Source organism: Homarus americanus, unplaced genomic scaffold (genome assembly GCF_018991925.1).
Source record: "Homarus americanus isolate GMGI-L3 unplaced genomic scaffold, GMGI_Hamer_2.0 scaffold54443, whole genome shotgun sequence".
In the NCBI taxonomy this organism is placed as follows: Eukaryota; Metazoa; Arthropoda; class Malacostraca; order Decapoda; family Nephropidae; genus Homarus; species Homarus americanus.
Window position 1 is genome coordinate 8,700,808 of NW_024750852.1, and position 19,729 is coordinate 8,720,536.

Here is a 19,729-nt window from a genome sequence, read left to right on the forward strand (position 1 = left end):
AGTGTGGGGAGGGGGGGAGGGGGAAGGGGAAGGGAGGAATTAACGGATGCATTAAACAGAACTTTGATGTCTTCAAATAGGGGATTGGTCAAATTGCCCCAGTTTTTAATCGATCCCAATCCTATCTAACTATTAGGATTAGGTCCCAAACTTAGTGGACCTCAGTCGTAATGGGTCTCAATCCTTTTGGGACTTATCATAGAGGTAAGGATGAGTTAAAGCTCAATATGACTAACGCCTATTAGTTCATAATAGTTGATGCAATATTGTCTTTACAAATATGCAAAGTCAGCATTACTCAGCATAATAAGACTTAACAAAACTTAACACATCCTTTGAATAATAACATCATTCACGCACCTAAATCTTTAATAGAATTCATAACCTTCTGTGCCTCCCTTACAGTCTAAACTACTGAAGATGAAGTGTATAGTAATTTCACTCTTACAGCCTGAGGTTCTCTAGCCCCACCCCACAACAACATCACTCCCAACCAACAGAGATAACTTTGTATTTCCATGACCCTGTAAGCAAAAGCACGGATCACTGTCATATATTTTTCTTTCATGTATTCAAGTTCGTGTTTTCAAACTTTCGCAATCAAAAGTATTGAGAACGAGAAGCAACTTTTATCTCCTTAACTCTCGTTCACCAGTAAGAAATAACTTACCGCCTTCATCCTTATCCTACCAAAGGCCAAAGGCATCTCGAATATCTATCACGAATTTCTGCTGATAAAGATCTGTTATTTTCACACTTGCACAGTCAAAAGCTCTCAGCACTCTCCCTTATCTGCTCCCGCATTCACCGCCAATAAAAGATAACGCTATTTTTACTCTTATACACAATCTTGCCAGGAAACCTAAGCCAATATCCACATGCTATTTTCCAGCCAAAATTATAGAGTATGTGTCTCTAATTTGCCTCTCACGCATTTTTACCGATAAATGTTCGGAGTACAAAAAAAAACTAAAAAAATATCTGGCATTAGAACTTGAGACTCGGGTTCGACTTCCACCAGCGACATGTCCTGTAAATACTAGAGTACCTGCATTGTTCTTTCGTGTGTGTGTGTCTTTAACATACTCTTGATTTTTATTGATTTTTTTTTTTTTTTTTACAGTCCCGCCCCTGGAGGTGAAGATCCTAGGAGGGAAAGCTCCACTGTCTGAGGGTAAGAGGTACTCCCTGGTGTGTGAGGCTGGAGGCTCTAAACCATCTGCTGATCTCACCTGGTACATCGACGGCAACCTCATGACCGACACAAAGAACCAGGTAAATGCATACACCTAAACCAGGTAAACTCATACATTCTGACCAGGTATACACATACACCCTGACCAAGTAGTCTCATATACCTAGTACACCCATATAAATTGGCCAAGTACTGTACAATTATAAATCTGGAGAAGGTACACTGATACACCTGGACAAGGTATACTTACAGAGGTACAATGCACCAACTCACTCCAAACGTTCCTCAAAGCCTTCTCTCTTCCCCCTTATGACGCTCGACTTTCCTGCCCCGTTTCCCTTCCTTTCTCTGCATCTTCCTCCTAACCTCCTCCCTCTAATCTCCTCTTCCTCCTCAGTCCTTCCTGCTTCCGTTCACATCCTGCATAATAGAGTGAACAATTCAACGCCCCCTACCTAGTAATTAGACATTCTCAGTCGCCCCTTAGCCACGTGAGTCTCAGAGATTATACAACACTGCATTCGCTCTTTTACTGTACTTGATAAAGAGGAAAAATATCTTCATCTAAGTATAAAAGTTATCTTCGGGATTCACGAGTCAATTTAAAGTTTTAGATTAGTGTCTCCTTCAATATAAACTGCAAGAAATTTGTAATCTCTAGGGTGGGAACGTTCTCGTATTTTGGAAATATCAGAGTAGAGAACGTTTTCGTAGTTTTGATAAGACAGGATAAAAACATTCCCTTAATTTGACAAGTCAGAGTAAGAACGTCTGTGTTATGTTAGCAAGTCTGTGATAGATTTTCCGTAAGACATAGAATTCACTTATGTTCTAAACTCATATTTTTTTTATGCATAAACACTACAAGTTTTAAAACCCTTATTTATTTTATACTTTACACGAGTACTTGAATATTGTTCACGGTTTAATTAATCATTTAGATAATTTTACCAAGTGCATATAAACACGCCCTTGTGTATTATTTTCCTCCAGTTGCCTCGCCGATCTTGTCATTTGCTTCCGATAATCATTATTTTTGTCACGGATATGTATATTAAGTAAACATTGCATACTTGCACATAAAATATACATTATATGATGTGTTTATTATAGAGAAACACACATGTTTACGAGCATTTTATCGTCACTGCTCACAAGGCTTGATTACATACAGGTAAATAACACTGAAGGTGCGATAACAGTGGTGTCAGATGTAGTGAACGGATCATAGGTTACACACACACACATATGAACGTAACTAAGCGCTTGGTCTGGTGTCAGGTGCTCGCGGAAGGGAACGTAAGCAGGTCGACGTTGCACCTGACCCCCACCAGGATGAACAACGGCGCTGTGGTCTCGTGTAGGGCGGACAACTCCCTCTTACAGGCGGCCGCTGTGGAGGACTCCCGCAGGCTGGAAGTATATTGTGAGTACCTGCGTCTTTGTTTACATTCTATCTTTATTTCTCTATATCCCTTTGTGCCTTTATTTACCTTTATATGTTGGTCTCTCTCTTTTTGTCTTTATTGAGCAAGTTTATCGTTCGCGTGTGTGTGTGTGTGTGTGTGTGTGCGTGCGTGTGTGCGTGTGCGTGTGTGTGTGTGTATTATCATGAAAATAATCACGGTCGGCTAAGAAAAATAAAACTGATATTTCACTCGTCGATTTCTCCCTTCCTCCTCTACTGTAAATATCAAGTTTACTCAAGTTCATCTTTAAGACATTTCTGAGATAAATTTAAGAGAAGTTGGTGGTCTTATTTACGTGGAAAAGCCCTTGCAGACTATTAAAGTTAAGTAGTAAATATGTGTAGTGTTGACTGATTTATGTGGGTGAAAGTCCTCGGTCAGATTGTGGAGCTGGTGGTGGTGCGGGGGATGATTATGACGTGTGTGTGTGTGTGTGTGTGTGTCTTGGTCTTTCAATGGCTCTCTTTTTATCATCATTTATAATTTTGTTTTATTCATGCTCTCTCTCTCTCTCTCTCTCTCTCTCTCTCTCTCTCTCTCTCTCTCTCTCTCTCTTCCACTCCTTCTCGTTCTCTCATCGCTTCTCTTCCCCATTCATTTTTATTTTTTCTCTCTCCCTCTTTCTTTCTTCATCTCCGCGTTACTCACGCTACCGTCACACTCTCTTTTTCTCTCTCCCTACTTCTTTCTCGCTCTAGTATCGCCCCCTCTTCTTCCCCTCTCTTCTATTTCCCTCGCTCTCTCCTGTCACTCACGCCCCCCGTAATTCTCTCTCTCTCTCTCCCTCTCTCTTCCCCTACAGACTCGCCAAGGCTTCACCTGCGTGCTGGCCAGAACCTCAACATGAGCAACATCAAGGAGGGAGACGACGTGTACTTCGAGTGTGATATCCAAGCTAATCCTCCAGTCTACAGAGTCGAGTGGTTCCTCAATGTCAGTACCCGTTATGGTTTCAGTCTTGTGTCTGTGATTCTAGTCTGATTTCTTGTAATTTTTTTCTCATATTTTTATGGTTTATGATTTTCTTGGCAAGTCTTTATTTTCGCCTTTTTTATTATTATTACACTGCCTTAAAGATTTTTCACAGTATAGCTGTTTTTAGACTAGAATGAAGCATTATTTTGAGTCTGGTTTTTATTTAATATTTTACTTGTTTTGTCATTTTGTATTACGTTTTATCACGAGGCTAAATGTCAGAATTAACTCTCTCGTCTTTATTCGCTGTTATTCTACTATATTTTCTCCTCAACTTTACTCTGCTCTCATTCTGTTTATAGTCGTACGCTAAAGAATTTCCTCCTCCCTCCCTTCTTGCGCTTCAAGAACTCAGTGGTTCCTCAACGTCAATATCGCTGTCTTTTGAGCCATTTTTCTTTATTCTCTCACATTTCAAAGTGTTTTTTGTCGAGTCCGTTCTGTTTATTTTTGTCACCTTGTTCACTTTTATTTATATATATATATATATATATATATATATATATATATATATATATATATATATATGAAATGCCAGCCTGCCTGCCTGCCAGCCAGCTAGTTCCTAGTGTCCTTAAGGTCGAGTGGTCCATGAAAGTCAGCCCTGAATCCTCCCTCTTTATTCCTCGTGATTTTTTTAAAGGATAATTCAAGTGCCTCGAGTCTTTCATTTTTGTTATCCTCTGTTGTTTTATCATCTTGATTTTTGTTATTCCATTTTCGACTCATTTACCTCTGTTTTCAACACATCATTCTCACCTTCATCATTCTACAGTACTTCTAAATTTCAGTACTCCAACGTCTGTATATTTTTCTCACTCTTTATTCATTTTTCTTCTCTATTATCCCTCTCTAATAGTTATTGTTTTGCTTTTATTTTGTTTTCTCTTTCTATTTATATATGCCTGCAACATAACACTGCCGGGGTCTCTAGCGTGCAGTGGTTCCTCAGTGTCAGGGCTCGACGCTTTTGAGTCTCTCCTCTTTATTCTTGACAGTATTTTCAGAGGTAAACATTACATTCTTTCCCTCTGAATTCCTTTAGGATTAAACGGAATTCAGTGAGTTAACTATTTTTTTTTCCTTCTATGTTATTATTACGTTATTATTATTATTATTATTATTATTATTATTATTATTATTATTATTATTATTATGACGATTATTTTTAAGTATTTATAACGACTATTATTATTACGTATTATAATTGCGATTATTATTACGATGACGATTATTTTTATTATAATTATAATTCTTTTAATTATAATTATTATAATTATTATTATAATTATTATAATTATAATAATTATAATTATTATAATTAATATTATTATTATTATGATTATTATGATTATTATATTATTATTATTATTACCCGTAGTAGTAGTAGGAGCAATATTCTTCTCTTTCTATACTCTACAGATTCACTACAATAATTCACATTAGTATTGCTGCAGTACTGTAGTAATGCTGCACATGGCAGCTGTGATAAATACATTCACTCAGCTGTCAGCATGTTTCACCCTGAGGCGAAAGGTTCTGGCATCTGTTAACATGGAGCCTTCATGACTTACACTAAATTCAGGAAGAGAAATGGTCATGTTCTCAAGACTTTCTACTTGGGTAAACATTCGACGGGACACGAGCCATTTTTCTTTCGTCAAAAATTGTCTGTTATTCTCGACCTACTGCAATTTTTATCTTTTTTGGCGCAAGTAAACAACACAGAAGTGTATAAGCCGAACACCCCGAGGGAGAGGAGGCTTATAGGAAGTCATATTTGATTATTTTTTTAATTACATCAACTATTAATAAGAAATAAGGTAAACCCAATATAAACGTCCCTCTGACAATTGAACCCCACTTAAAATATTTTAATCCTTACCACATGAATAAATCACTTTTATATTGTATTTAAGATTACATCAACGTAACGTATCTTTCATCATAAATCACTAAGTCATTTTCTACACAAGACGACATAAATATCACCAGAAGACATATCAACGACCACCAATGACAGAATATTAACGTTACAACACAATTCTGTCATTTAATATACAGATGACAAGTAGCAGTTACCCCAGACTCATTATTTATTAGTATTTGTGTGTCAGGGTCGTTCTCTGATATCTTGTACACTGTTCATTGATCCGATGGTCGCACGTGTTATTAATAGATTCGTCTTGAAGGTCTGAGTACACGATCTGTGTGTGTGTGTGTGTGTGTGTGTGTGTGTGTGTGTGTGTGTGTGTGCTACATTCGGTTTTTCATATATTTGTGTTGACCAATAATTATGCTAAGCTCTCTTGTTCATTTATATTCAATCTTGTATATCCTGTGTTATGTATTAATCTTTGATTGTGTATGAATCTGGTGTATGATTGGTAGACTTCGTATGTGTTGGTCCATCGTTGTATGAATTGCATCTCGTTGAGTATACGCTACAGTGATTATGTATTCGTATCTCGCTGTGTGTATAAATCCCATGTACAGTATTCATATTTCGTTGTGTATATAATTTAATGTATTTGATTCTGGTTGTGTATGTAATTCCTATGTATTTTCATCTCGTTGTGTATATGAATTCTGTATATATTCAGATTCCGTTGTATATATTTTGTAAGTCTACTTCATCAAACTCAAAGATTTATTTATTAATACAAGAGAAAACAATTGTATTTTGAGGGAAATTCTACAAACATACTTAAAACAGAATGCAAGTGATGTCGCTTTAACAGAAATAAATAATAATAATAATAATAATAATAATAATAATAATAATAATAATAATAATACTGAGTCAATAAAGATCGAGTAAGACAATAGGTGGTCATGGGACTGGCTGGGAAAAATCTCTTGAGTCAGTCAGGATAAGAAGAGCTCTCGGAGGCGCTAAGACAACCAGACTTATTTACTCACTTAACCATTACCAACGTTATTCTCATTCTAACTTCCGAATTAACCACTTAACTACATGTAACATCGATTATTTATAGTATTGGACTTGAGAAACACTAAAATCGACTTGTAAGTGATGATAAGAGAGAAAGAGAGAGAGAAGAATCCTATGAGAGATAGAGAGATAAACACAGGATCTCTACCAACTCCACAATATCCTTTGGGTAACAGAGTAACAAAACAGATCTACAACAGGTTGGTTCAACATCTAACGAAAAAAGACTCAGCTGTGCAAATTTGCCTTTAAAAAAAATGATGAAATAGGAGCTGTTGGTAAACAAAGACTGGAGCAGATAGGATAAAAAACACAATAAAAAAATGTTAAAAGAAAGGGGAAAAATGGGAGGGTTCTGAAACTGGTGTGTTGTAAAAGTGAATCAACATTTTTACACAGTAAGCGGGAGACGTGTATTCAACAAGAGACAGACCTACAACTGTTTCTAGGACAACTCTTTATAAACCTGAAAACTCAATTAAATATTTTTTCCAGTGTTTTAGAGCTTCTAGCATCCCTCGTGTTCCCACTCACCTTAAAATTAAAATGGAATTTCATAATATATGTAGATGCAGTAAAGTATTCTTGAATTTGACAACACTAAGAGAAATGACACGCACGCACACACACACACACACGCACGCGCGCACACACGCGCGCACACACACACACACACACACACACACACACACACACACCTTACCTTCAAACCAGAATATAATAAAATATATACACAGTATTTCAAACGATATCGCAGGGAAACGTGACAGTAAATTCAAGTGAAAAGGAGAGAGAGAGAGAGAGAATCCAAGGAAGGCAGACAATAGAAGGGATGATACCAGCAGCAGGAAAACGAGCGAGAACGAAGCAAAAATACGGCCATCTAGTACCGTCAAGCCTCCAGTGCCTGTCTGTCTGTCAACACTTGTTCACTTCATTACGATCTTTTCCGGACAGAGTAAATGTAAAACCTTTTCTGTTACTGCAAGCTTTCAAAGAAAACTTTTTTATGTGTGTGTGTGTGTGAGCGAGAGAGAGATAAAGAGAGAAGAGAAAGAGAAGAGAGAGAAAAGAGAGAGAGGTCTAGTGATCTAGGAGAGTAGTAAGAGTATTAAAGGAAATAGCTTCTCTCCCACTTCATATCACAATTCCTGCTAGATCTCGGATTGGATCTTCAGTTTGATCCCGTGATAATATTTTTCTCTGGTGGAGGATGTTCTCAGCCGGGGGGAAAAAAAGCACACCAGATTTTTTTCCCCTCCAAGCTGTTTTAGTTATTAGAAATTACATACAGGGGTTTATACCATACACCATACATGGGAAAAAAAAACTACTGTCGACAAATTTTTTTCCCTTAGAAATAAAAGTGTGTGGGAAATATTAGTCATTTTGGAGGAATAAACTCAGGCATAAATAGACAAAGAGATGGAGAGAGAAGCGGCAGCGAGAAAACAAGAGAGAATGGAGAGAGGAGAAATGAAAATACCTGTGAGGGAATGTGTGCATGGAGGAGGAGAGTGTAGGTACATTGTCAGCGTGTGTGGAGTGAGAGGGTGGAGGTGTAGAGTAAACTTGTGTGGAAGAGGAGGAGGAGGGTGTAGGTGTAGAATAAATACCATCAAATTATAATAAAAAAGAAAGAAAAACCTCAGTAATATCAGAAAGGTCAAAACACACACACACACACACACACACACACACACACACACGTCTTACTACAGAAGAATGAGCTTTCCCACTTAAGAATGACACACATCGGTAAGAAACAAGACTAAAACATTTCAAACCAACGCGTGGATCATGGAAAGTTAATGTTGGTTACGTAATGTTGCAGGAGAGGAGGAGACGAGTGACACGACATAATTACCAAGTGTGAATTGTTTTACTTTGAAAAAAAAACCACGAAAGATATTGTAAATGTATCGTAAATAATGGAATGTAAATGATAATAGAGGGTGTGTTGGAGGGGAAGAACTACCATGACTGTTTCTGATAGGTTGGCAGACAGAAAATATTCCCCTATCACTGTCTTTTATTCAATGTTTCACAAGACATAGGTATCGTAACCTTTTATTTACTTCTCTGAGTGTAGGACTGACAAGGGATTTACAACACGTGTAAATTTAAAGGTGATAAGTACAATCCAGTGGGCTAATTTTCCTTCTATTTTCTAAAGAGCTTCCTGAATGGCATTAGAATAAACTCGTCTTTTTGAAGGAATCTACTTTTTTGTGTAAAAGTATAAAGAAGTATTATTTATTCTTGTAGTAACCACAAAAGTTAGGGTGATCATTTACCAGGCGTCCACTCTCTCCCTCACCACTATTTGTCTTGAGTTACACCTGGTGGGGGGGGGGGAGGAGGGTAGAGCACACCTGGCCTTGCTGATTACAGGTAGAGGCGACCAGCCGCACAGATATTGATTATCAGCTCAGGTGAGAGGGAGAGAAAATAACACATTTATAATCATTCAATGTTAACCACAAGGGAGGAAAATCTGTAGCTCTGGGTAACTGTTAACTGTAGTATGAGTGAGGTAACCGATGCATAGGAAAGATTGTTGGATAATTAACTGTATAGGCTGAGAGTTAAGAATCAAGTTTATTTACTAACTGTTAACAGAGGTTGAGATTACATTTCTGTGTGTGGGTGACTGTTAATTATAGTATGGAGGAGTGACTGTCGCCAAGTGGTAACTGGTGGATGATTACCGTAGATGAGAAGGGTGGAGAACACAGGTTAACTGTAAGAGACTGTATATAGCAACTTCATAACTGTAAGAGACTGTACATATAATTCCATAACTGAGAAACTGTATATAGTAACCTCATGACTGTATGAGACTGTACAATACATTCAGGTGTGTGTGTGTGTGTGAGGGTGTGGCTCACGCGTGACTGTCAACACTCAGGCAACAGAGGGACCAGAGAGTGAGGAAGAGCGTGTAGGGGTGAAAGCTTAACTGTGGGGCACTACAAAACTAACTGGTGATCCTCAGTAAATTACAGGCTGAGGACAGGTACAAAATAACCCAAATACAGAATACGACTATGATAATTACAAAGCTACGGAACATGACTCTGATGATTACAGAGTCTCAAAATACGACGTAGTTAATTACAGTGTTGCTGAATCGGGCTTTCATAATTACAGAGCTACAAGATATGAACCTAATTTTATTTAGTGATACAGAATAGGCCTCACTGAGAAATACAAAACTACGATACATGATTAGTTGATAAATATATAGTTACAGAATTTGACTCTAAAAACAATATAACTACATAATACGACTCTATGGTAATTACAGAGCTGCAATAAATGACACGTGCTTAATTACCAAAATAACGAAGGTGTCTTACTCTTATTTACAGGTTTACAAGAAGGAACCTCACCTTTAATTACAGAGATACATCAGGTATAACATATGCTTCACCATTAATTACAACAGAGGCTTCGTCGTTAATTACAGAGGTACAATATTAATGGCAAAGCTACATCTGGTTAGGTCACTATTGACTACAAAAGCTATCAGCGTTAATTCAAATTAATTGCATAGCTTTAACAGGTAAATCCCCGTTAATTACAGCGTTTCAACAGGTTTTTGGCCAGCATTTACACGCTTTCAACAGGTGTTTCCCCGTTAAAAACAAAGCTACAACAGGTGTTTCTCAGTTAATAACAGAATTACAACGTATGTTAGACTTTTATTATAGTTATAACAGGTATTTCGCCACTAATTACGGGGCTGTAACAGGTGTTTCGCGACTAATTACGGGACTATAACAGGTGTTTCACTACTAATTACGGGGCTATAACGGGTGTTCCGCAATGAATTAACCACAACAGGTGTTTCAAACGTTAATTATAGAGCTCTCACAGGTATCTCTCGCTCTTTGTTTCCAGGGTATAGAGCTACATCAGAATGTGACAGCCGGGGTGATACAGAGCAACCAGAGCCTCGTACTACAGAAGGTTGGGCGCCGTTCCTCGGGACTCTATACCTGCAGAGGTCTCAATGTCCACGGCTCTGCTACCTCTAATGCTCTACAGTTGAACGTCAAGTGTGAGTATACTGAAGGAGGGTAATGATAAGCAGACAGACATACAGACAGATAGACAGGGATGGAAACAGACAGACAGACAGATAGACAGGGATGGAAACAGACAGACAGATAGACAGGGATGGAAACAGAAACAGATAGATAGACAGGGATGGAAACAGACAGACAGATACAAACATAGAGAGAGAGAGAGACAAAGACAGACAGATTATATAAAAAAAAACGAAACGGAAACAGTTATCAAGACATACAGACCAGGCAGACATAGACCAAAAATAAAAAACCTTATAGCCACAGATAAAAAGTAAGATAAGACATACAGACATATAAGTCACCACAGCCTCATATACCAACCATCAATACCTCCACCACAGTACTTAAGAAAGAAAACACACACACACACACACACACACACACACACACACACACACGAGACACTGTCAATCAGGGCGGACAGTACTGAATAATACATACTTTTACTTTTATCCTCTTCGCCACTGATCGGCTTGTTAGCCGCTTGGGCGATCGGTCACGACTCTTTTCCTTTATATTCTTCACCAAAAGGTCGGCTCGCTAGCCGCCCGGGCGATCGGTCACGTCTCTGTCACGCACTGTTGGCAAATACTGGGCATGCACCGGCTCCTGAATGTACCTGAACCCGCTCCAGTGTTGGTCAAGTCTTCTCTTGAAAGAGCTCACACTCGGTGCCGTCACAACACTCTCTGGTAGATTGTTCCAAGAGTTTACAACCCTCACTCCGAAAAAGTTTGCCCTCACGGTTTTCCGGACTTGCGGCTTCTTCAATCTTGAGCTGTGACCCCTTGTGGGGCGAGCGTCCGCCAGCTCCAAGTAAGGACACTCAACTGAGTAGTGCCCCCTGAGATGCTTATAAACCTCAACTAGGTCCCCCCTTGCCCGTCTGTAGTATAAGCTAGGCAAGTTCAGGCGCTCCAATCTCTCAGGGTAGCTGAGATGCCGAAGTGCAGGCACCAGTTTGGTGGCCCTCCTTTGAACATTTTCAACCAACTGACAGTCCCTAGCATATCTCGGGGACCAGATGGGGTGACAGTACTCCAGATGGGGAAGCACTTCACTCCTGAAGATCGTCACGAGGGACGGACCGTCTAGATATCTGAACGACCTTCTTATAAGACCCAATAATTTATTTGCCTGATTTACCTTCTTCTCACAATGGCCCGAGAACTTCAGCTCATTGTCAACATACACACCTAGGTCCTTCTCACACACAGTCTCAACTAGTACATTTTCTTCATCCCGTTGGGACATATGGTACGCCTCCTTACCGTTGGTACGCCCCAGGTGCATCCTCTTACACTTCGTGACATTGAATCTCAGCAGCCATTCCTTCGACCATTCCTGGAGCCCACAGAGGTCCTTCTGCAGCTCTTCACAGTCCGCTTGGTTCTTAATTTCCCGAAATAACTTGGCGTCATCGGCAAACATTTGTATGGAGGAGTGTACAACGTCAGGCATATCATTTATGAAACAAACAAACAACAGCGGGCCCAATACACTACCCTGCGGTACCCCACTTGTTACAGGTACAGATGACGATTTCGTGCCATTAATCACCACACATTGCTTGCGGTCATGTAGAAAGTCTTCTATCCACGCTAGGACATTTCCCCGAATTCCGTACCCTTCCAGTTTGATTTTCAGCCTGATCTCTATCTGGGGGAGGGGGTAGGGTTTCATGCATAAACTATATATGTATATAATTTCCCATTTTCCATCACGTTACAACCAGCTGCATGATGATAGATTACATTACATTGAAAAACAACAAAACAAACCATTGAGTATTTTCGCGCAATCCGGGACTTGTTGTGAATTACGTGAATAGGAAATTACTTCTAAAAAACATATATATTATCCCAATTGTTTTTTTACCGCTTTGTTGTCAAGAGCAATATTGGGTTCTGTTATTTCACTTCATTTTAGTAGTGTTTTTTTTTTTTTTGAGTTGGTGGTTTAAAATGATTGTGTCTTCTCGGTCTGGTGTGGTTACTGTCACGAGTGTTAGTATGACATCTTGGCAACACACGTCGTCATGAACACATAATAAACACTCCTTCTAGAGATACGTCGCGTCATATCACACATATTGGATTAGGACAAAATTCGTTGATTAGGAGAATTTTCATAATTAATGTAAATGTTGATTGGGATACATTGCGTCACATCCAGTAATTTCTCGTAAAGATCAAGTCTGGCATATGACACATTGCGTCACATGAAACATAATGTGTTTTAAACGTTAACACACACACACACACACACACACACACACACACACACACACACACACACACACACACACACACACACACACACACACACACACACACACACACACACGTCAAATCAAAACTGTGTGAGAAACAATATCCCAACACACTGACGGAATAAAATATTTCTGGTAAAACAAACGCCAGAGGGAGGTCAGTACAAGCTCACACCGGAGACAACCTAAATCCAGAGGAAGTTTTGTTGGTTCGTGTGTTCTCGTTCATCTTTACATCACCTGTCGAGGGCTGTGTTATACCACGAACTTACAACACTAATGGAATTCAAGACAGTACCGTGTGTCCCTGCGCGTTGTGTCTTAAACTTAAAACACAACAGGAATTAAATCGTTGTGTTCTGTCCTCATAAATTGTTGTTGGTTTATAACACACCAGAAGTTATGGAACTAGGTTTTTCTCTACAAATTCAGGTTATAATACAACAGCAGTTTAGTGGTCGTACTTTTCACCTCTGTACAGAGTCGAAAGGCAAGAGGCGAGTCGTAATTTAAGTACTTTTATGTTCTGCTGTAAAGTGTTTGTTAAGTTAGAACTCGGGAGAAGTTAGGCGGTCATGTATTCTCTTGTAAAGTGTCGTAAAGTCAGAACGCGGCAGAAGTTAAGCGGCCGTGTGTTCTCTCGCCAAGGGTCGTGAAATCAGAACACGGTAAAAGTTAAAGGTGCCGTATATATCCTTCCCAAACAGTCTCCCCAGTGCCCTCTTGCCGAGTGTTATGAAGTTGGAGTGCAACGGGAAGGAGTTAAAGTGGTTTATTGTTCTTTTATAGCGTCGTAAAATATTAGAACACATCAGATAATCCAAATATATATATATATATATATATATATATATATAATATATATATATATATATATATATATATATATATATATATATATATATATATATATATATATATATATATATATATATATATATCCCTCCCAACAGTCTCCCCCGTGTGCTCCGCCGGCCAGAAGTGGGTCTACGGCGGGGGACGTCAGCAGCCAGTCAACGTGACTTGCCAAGTGGAGGCTCACCCGGAGGCCACCACCTTCCGCTGGGCTTTCAATACCTCCAGTGAGTTTGCGGAGCTCCCGGAGGACAGAGTCCACTCGGGGCGCGGCCGCAGCCTGGTGGTGTATACGCCGCAGACACACCACGACTTCGGGTCCCTCCTGTGCTGGGGCCGCAACCAAGTGGACACCCAGCACCAGCCCTGCGTCTTCCATATTGTCCCGGCAGGTGAGTCTGTTGTTCAGTATCTGCGAAGCCGCAATTATCGCCCCCCATATATGCAGCCACAAGGGGTTATCATTTTGCGTAATCTACAAATTCATCTGATAATTATTGTTCTTTAGATTTTACATCATTCTCTATCTAACCATCTTCCTCCCCCATTCATTATTCGATTGTTTCTACTACAGTGGTAAAGAATCCGATAAGGCAGATAATCCCTTCCTTGATATATTATAAAGACGCTTAGCTTGCTACTTCTCTATGCTTCTCTATTACAAAAGACTATAACACTATACCTTCACCAGTCTTCCTCCATCTCATCCTTTTACTCCTTACGACAGTGGATCTAGGACACACTAATACCCAGACCTGGAATCTAATCAGACCTAACCTAATCTAACTTAACCTATTTACTCTGCCCTGCGGTAACAGTAGGATAATTTGGGTCTAATTCCTAGTCCGGAACTTAGTTTGTGTCTGTGGTTCTCTTTCTCGCTGTTCACTTCCTACTTAAAACCTGCAGCCTTTCAAATGTCAGGCGACCAGGTACCTCACAACACCCATGAAATTTTTACACTCCTTCACTCTCACAAGGTGCAAGCCAGACCCTTCTGCTTGAGTAAAAGACACAGTGTTGGCGGAGTTCTCTTTGTGCCGCTGGAGGTGTCACGTGCATCTCCCCTTGCCACTCACGCAGTTCAAAGAAAATAAAAATTTTTTGTGTCTTTGAGAAGATACTCGAGCGTTACTCAAGGCCTTTACATAGTTTTGTGTACTTTTGTCTGACGCTCTTTATGCTGGAATTCTCTAACTTGTAAACTGGATTTCTTACTGGCTCCATCTCCCTCATTATGGAGTTGGCTGCTTTATCTTGTCTTTTTATTATGTTCCAGTTAAGTTTTTTTTTACATACATATGAACGGCTCAGAAAATAAAAAGTTTAAGAAAAATTGTAGAGCAGATATATCTTTGCCTCACATCTATCTTCTCCTCACCTCTATCTCTCCCCTCCTCTTTTACTTCTCCTCCCCCTCCAGGAATGTCATATCTCTTGACTAACAAGTTAGGTTATGTGCTCTCACTGTGGTTGTGTTTGTCTCCCCCACAGGTGTGCCAGAGCCAGTACACAACTGCAGCGCCTGGCACAACGGCAGCGCTGCTGGGGAAGTGGTGGTGGCCTGCCAGGCTGGCTGGAGTGGGGGACTCACCCAGACCTTTACACTCGAGGTTCGTCACGCCCCTAAGGGTCATTCCACACCCAAGGGCTCTACGGGCTCTAGCAAGACCCATGGCTCTGTGGGCCCGGGGAAGCTCCTGGCTTCACTCAAAGACCAGATGGAGCCACACTTCACGGTGACGGGTCTGGCACCAGGCACGGAATACCACCTGGTAGTGGTGGCCTCCAACGCCCAGGGAGCCGCCCCGTCCACCGTCCTCGTCTACCTCACGCCCATAGACGTGGCTGAGAAGCAGACGAGCGCTGCCGCCGCCGAGGCATCAGAATCGAGCCCACTGGCAAGTTTAGCGCCTATCGTAGGCGTAGTGGTGGGCGTGGTGGCCTCTCTGTTGGTGTGTTCTGTTGTACTGGTGTTAGTCGTGCGCGCTCGCACCGCCAACACCCACTCCCACAGCCAAACCAAGATAGTCTATGATAAGGCAGCGCCCGGCTCTAAACCCGACGATGGAGGCTTCGTTCAGCAGCAGCAACAAGGACCTGATATTATCCTCGTGAAAAGTGGTGAGTAGTGAGCGAGAGAGGGAGGGAGAGAGAGGGGGGGCAGACATATACTGCATATAGACGGGGGAATGGGAGAGACAGACACTGACAAACAAAAATGAAGAGAGAAAGAGAGGAAAAACACAGGAGATATAAATATTTGTTTAATCTTACAGTGATGTACAAGTTCGACATTAATCTAAATTATTTGTCTTTCTTACTGCCATGGAAACAATTACCTAAGACAAATAACAAGTCTAATTAGGAACTAGTGAGAGACGTAAATACGAAGTTGGAGATAATTCCAACACTTCTCGCTATCTCGGATGGTCTCCAACACTCATGACTAAACCTATTACCGTCAGCTGTTCCTCGGTACATCGACTTGCTGCGCTGGAATGGTCGACAAGTGAGCAGTACCGGTATAGTTTCAGGCAGAGGTGTACTGGTGTGGCAAATAGCTTATCCATCTTACACAGGAGAAGTGACCGTGTTAAGTCACCAGTTGCCTTATGTCCCCATAGTTATGATATTTCCCATCTCTCTCTCTCTCGCTCTCTCTCTCAGGATGCGGAACCAAGATGTACCACAGTTTAGTCACATATACTGTATATACTGCCGCCTGAGGTGTTTATCTTTAACTTGGAGCTACTCACTTTGATCCTCAGACTAGTGACGATGAAATAGAAAAAAAATCGTTCAGTATTTACATACTAGCACAGCAGAGCCGCCGTAGGAGATCCAAACCTTTAACACGTGAGCCTAAAGATATCTCGAGTGCCAAGGTCAATATTCCTTTAATACGTCTGGTTCGTCTAAAAGGGAAATTGGTGTAGACACGACTCTTATACGGTTGTGTGTGTGTGTGTGTCAAGAGGTGAGGTGTTCTACTGTGTAAATCATCATTTTATTTCGCTTCCTTGATCGTGTGGAACGATTCTCCATAAATAAAAAATTATCTTTATGGAATCAAAACTTTGAGTCTGTTTAGTATTCCCATTACTCTTAAACTGTTATGAGAGTTGCTTCTCTAAAACTGCCTGTCAAGGGCTAAACGAATACATTACACTGGAGTAAACCATTTATCAGTACTGTACATAATTAAGATGTTTAGACCGCATTATATTTGACCACCTTCACGTCACTCATTTATAACCGGAGGAACCAACCGCCCTTAAGACAAGAGGCGAGCGCCGTATTCACTCCGCCATAGCTCCCCTAAAATGTTGCTTATCCAATTCATGTGTGGCCGCCAACCAGATTATACAATATTCATTTTGTCTAATTGTGCATTCATATCCTATCCTCTCTTTTGTGAATTCATATCCTATCCTCTCCTTTGTGCACTTATATCCTACCCTCTCCTCTGTGCATTAATATCCTGCCCTCTCCTACTCCTACTCCTGTTGCTTTTCTATCCGAGATCCATTAAATGCATCTGTCACGAATCCTCTACCTTACATCCATTAATAAAAAAATAAATTATGATTTTCTTGTTCTTATTTTCATACATCAGAATAACACACTCGCTGCATCCATTCACTCTCTTTCCTGGTCTCTGCGCATATATCATCAATGCATCATCAATACAAGGCAGCCATGCATCATCGCTCCCCGGCAGTATCTCTCCGCCCACTCGGCCACTCTTCAAGTCTATGCATATTTCACCCGACTGTCGCGTCATCTTGACTCACTGAGGCAGAGCTTCTCATAGATACACACACTCCTTCCTACCTGTGTGCTCTTTTTCCTTATATTTCCGATAGAGCGAATTATATTGGACATAAATTACATGGCTATCAAATTAATGGGGAGGTTTATTGAATACTATAAGGTCTATTTTTGGTTTCGTTGCTTCTCATAATTCTCCTTTTATTTTGTTGTAATTCATAACCTGCGTCTCATAAGGCCACTGCAACCCTCCACCTCTGTATTGACGACGACTGTGACCTCAAAGTTATAGGTGTGGCCAGCAGGTATATGACGGCTGAGGCCATCACTACCAAGATGCCACTCGTCGTGATGAATACGTGCCCACTACCTTGATTCTAGTGTGTTCTCTCTCTCTCTCTCTCTCTCTCTCTCTCTCTCTCTCTCTCTCTCTCTCTCTCTCTCTCATACGGAACTTCAATTTTGAAAGTGGAAACGGCAGTGAGATTTATCATTAACTAAAAATAAAAAGAAAAGGAGAAAAGAAAAAAAAGAGATAACGATCCTCTCCCTCTTCCCCCCTTAGACATATCTTTCAAGACCTTGTAAACATAGACATTAAAGAGCAAGATTATAGTAGGTTCAAGTGCTCTTAAACCGTGCGAGTTATTGCTCACTGGAATAATGATAGCCGCTCCAGACAGCAATCCTACAGAGGCATGAGATATTGCTGAGGAAGACCCACCCCTGCACAAGGTCCAATCCTCCCCGTCAGTTTTTAAACCTTCAGTTGTTGACAGTCATCCAATATCCAGGTGATGTGAATCCTATATTTCATCTTGGCGAAATTGTAAATCGAGAAAAAAAATTATTTGAAATGTGGATGAAGTGATTTGTAGTATTATCTGAGGAGAATTATGTATGCCCCTGTAGCTGTTATTATTATATGTGAAGGAAAAATAGTTGACAATCACTTAACCTATAATTGGAGATGTGTGTATTTGTAGTATAGGTGTGTGTGTGTGTGTGTGTGTTAAAATATGCACCTTTTGGGGGGAAGGGGGTGGGGGGGGGAGGTCCAAATAATCACAAACACAGGTAAGTTAATGTGACGTTGAAGTTGTTGATAGTTCAGCCCTGACCAACACTCACGACTCGCTGCCTGTGTACCTCCAGATAGTCAGTCTGGCGGAGAGACCCAGCAGCTGGTAGCAGAGTACAGGGGCGCCCACGACGGCTCCTTCCACATCACCCCGGCACCCACCCCCCTCACCACCGTAAGTCTCTCTCTCTCTCTCTCTCTCTCTCTCTCTCTCTCTCTCTCTCTCTCTCTCTCTCTCATGAACGTTTACGTACAAATACATACACAACACCTATTTATATACATACTCACATGTATGAAAACACTCGTGTGAATAAAAATACTTAGACACGCAAAAACACACAAAAACAGACACACCACACAAAGGTACACACATACTATGCCCGCATGAACACATAATTATACAGCCACACCTTAACACACAGCCTCATGTTGCTTGTCTTCTTTTACAAATACTATTTATTTATTTTCACTATACATTTGTTAACAAATTACTGTAAAGGTCACTCGTTACTATCAACAATGTATGATAATTGTCTAGTGTCGGGTAAGATAATAACATAATAACCTTCTAAACATGAACACAACAATTAAAATTCAGTAACTTTTTAACAGGTTTTCACGAAAGTCATCAGTGAAATATTTGACCGTGTAATACAATGCATTATTTGGATTTTTTTTTGCTCGTATATGCTGCATACATTTACATCGTAATGACCAACAGAGGCGTTGTCTGGCCGCTGTGTGGAGACAAGAGTAGTGTTTTTAATAAGCCAGAAGGAAAATTATCTTACAGTTATGTATGTAGAATATAATGTATTTGTCAGCATCCTTCATGATAGCTCATGACTGTGTAAATATTCTGGTCAGCTGATTCACCATGCATGCCTCTGTCAGTCATTAACATGTAACAGATTGATTCAGTCAGGGATGGTAATAGCTGTACACGATACATATCAGACACTAGAATTACATTACTTGAAAAATCCCCATTGGAATAGACACAGAAGACTGCAGGAAGAGTAAACATGTGTACAGGCAACAGTAAAATATTT

General features: G+C 40.3%; 1 protein-coding gene across 1 annotated transcript in view; it reads left to right on the plus strand.

Moving 5' to 3' along the window:
• Positions 1-19,729, plus strand: part of LOC121854328 (nephrin-like) — a 123,500-nt gene that overhangs the window by 100,356 nt on the left and 3,415 nt on the right. Inside the window, exons 6-12 of the mRNA XM_042348923.1 lie at positions 1,124-1,275; positions 2,477-2,621; positions 3,467-3,597; positions 10,502-10,661; positions 13,918-14,211; positions 15,314-15,943; positions 18,749-18,849. Of these exons, the coding sequence (XP_042204857.1) occupies positions 1,124-1,275; positions 2,477-2,621; positions 3,467-3,597; positions 10,502-10,661; positions 13,918-14,211; positions 15,314-15,943; positions 18,749-18,849 (1,613 nt within the window). The remainder of the gene's footprint in view (positions 1-1,123; positions 1,276-2,476; positions 2,622-3,466; positions 3,598-10,501; positions 10,662-13,917; positions 14,212-15,313; positions 15,944-18,748; positions 18,850-19,729) is intronic.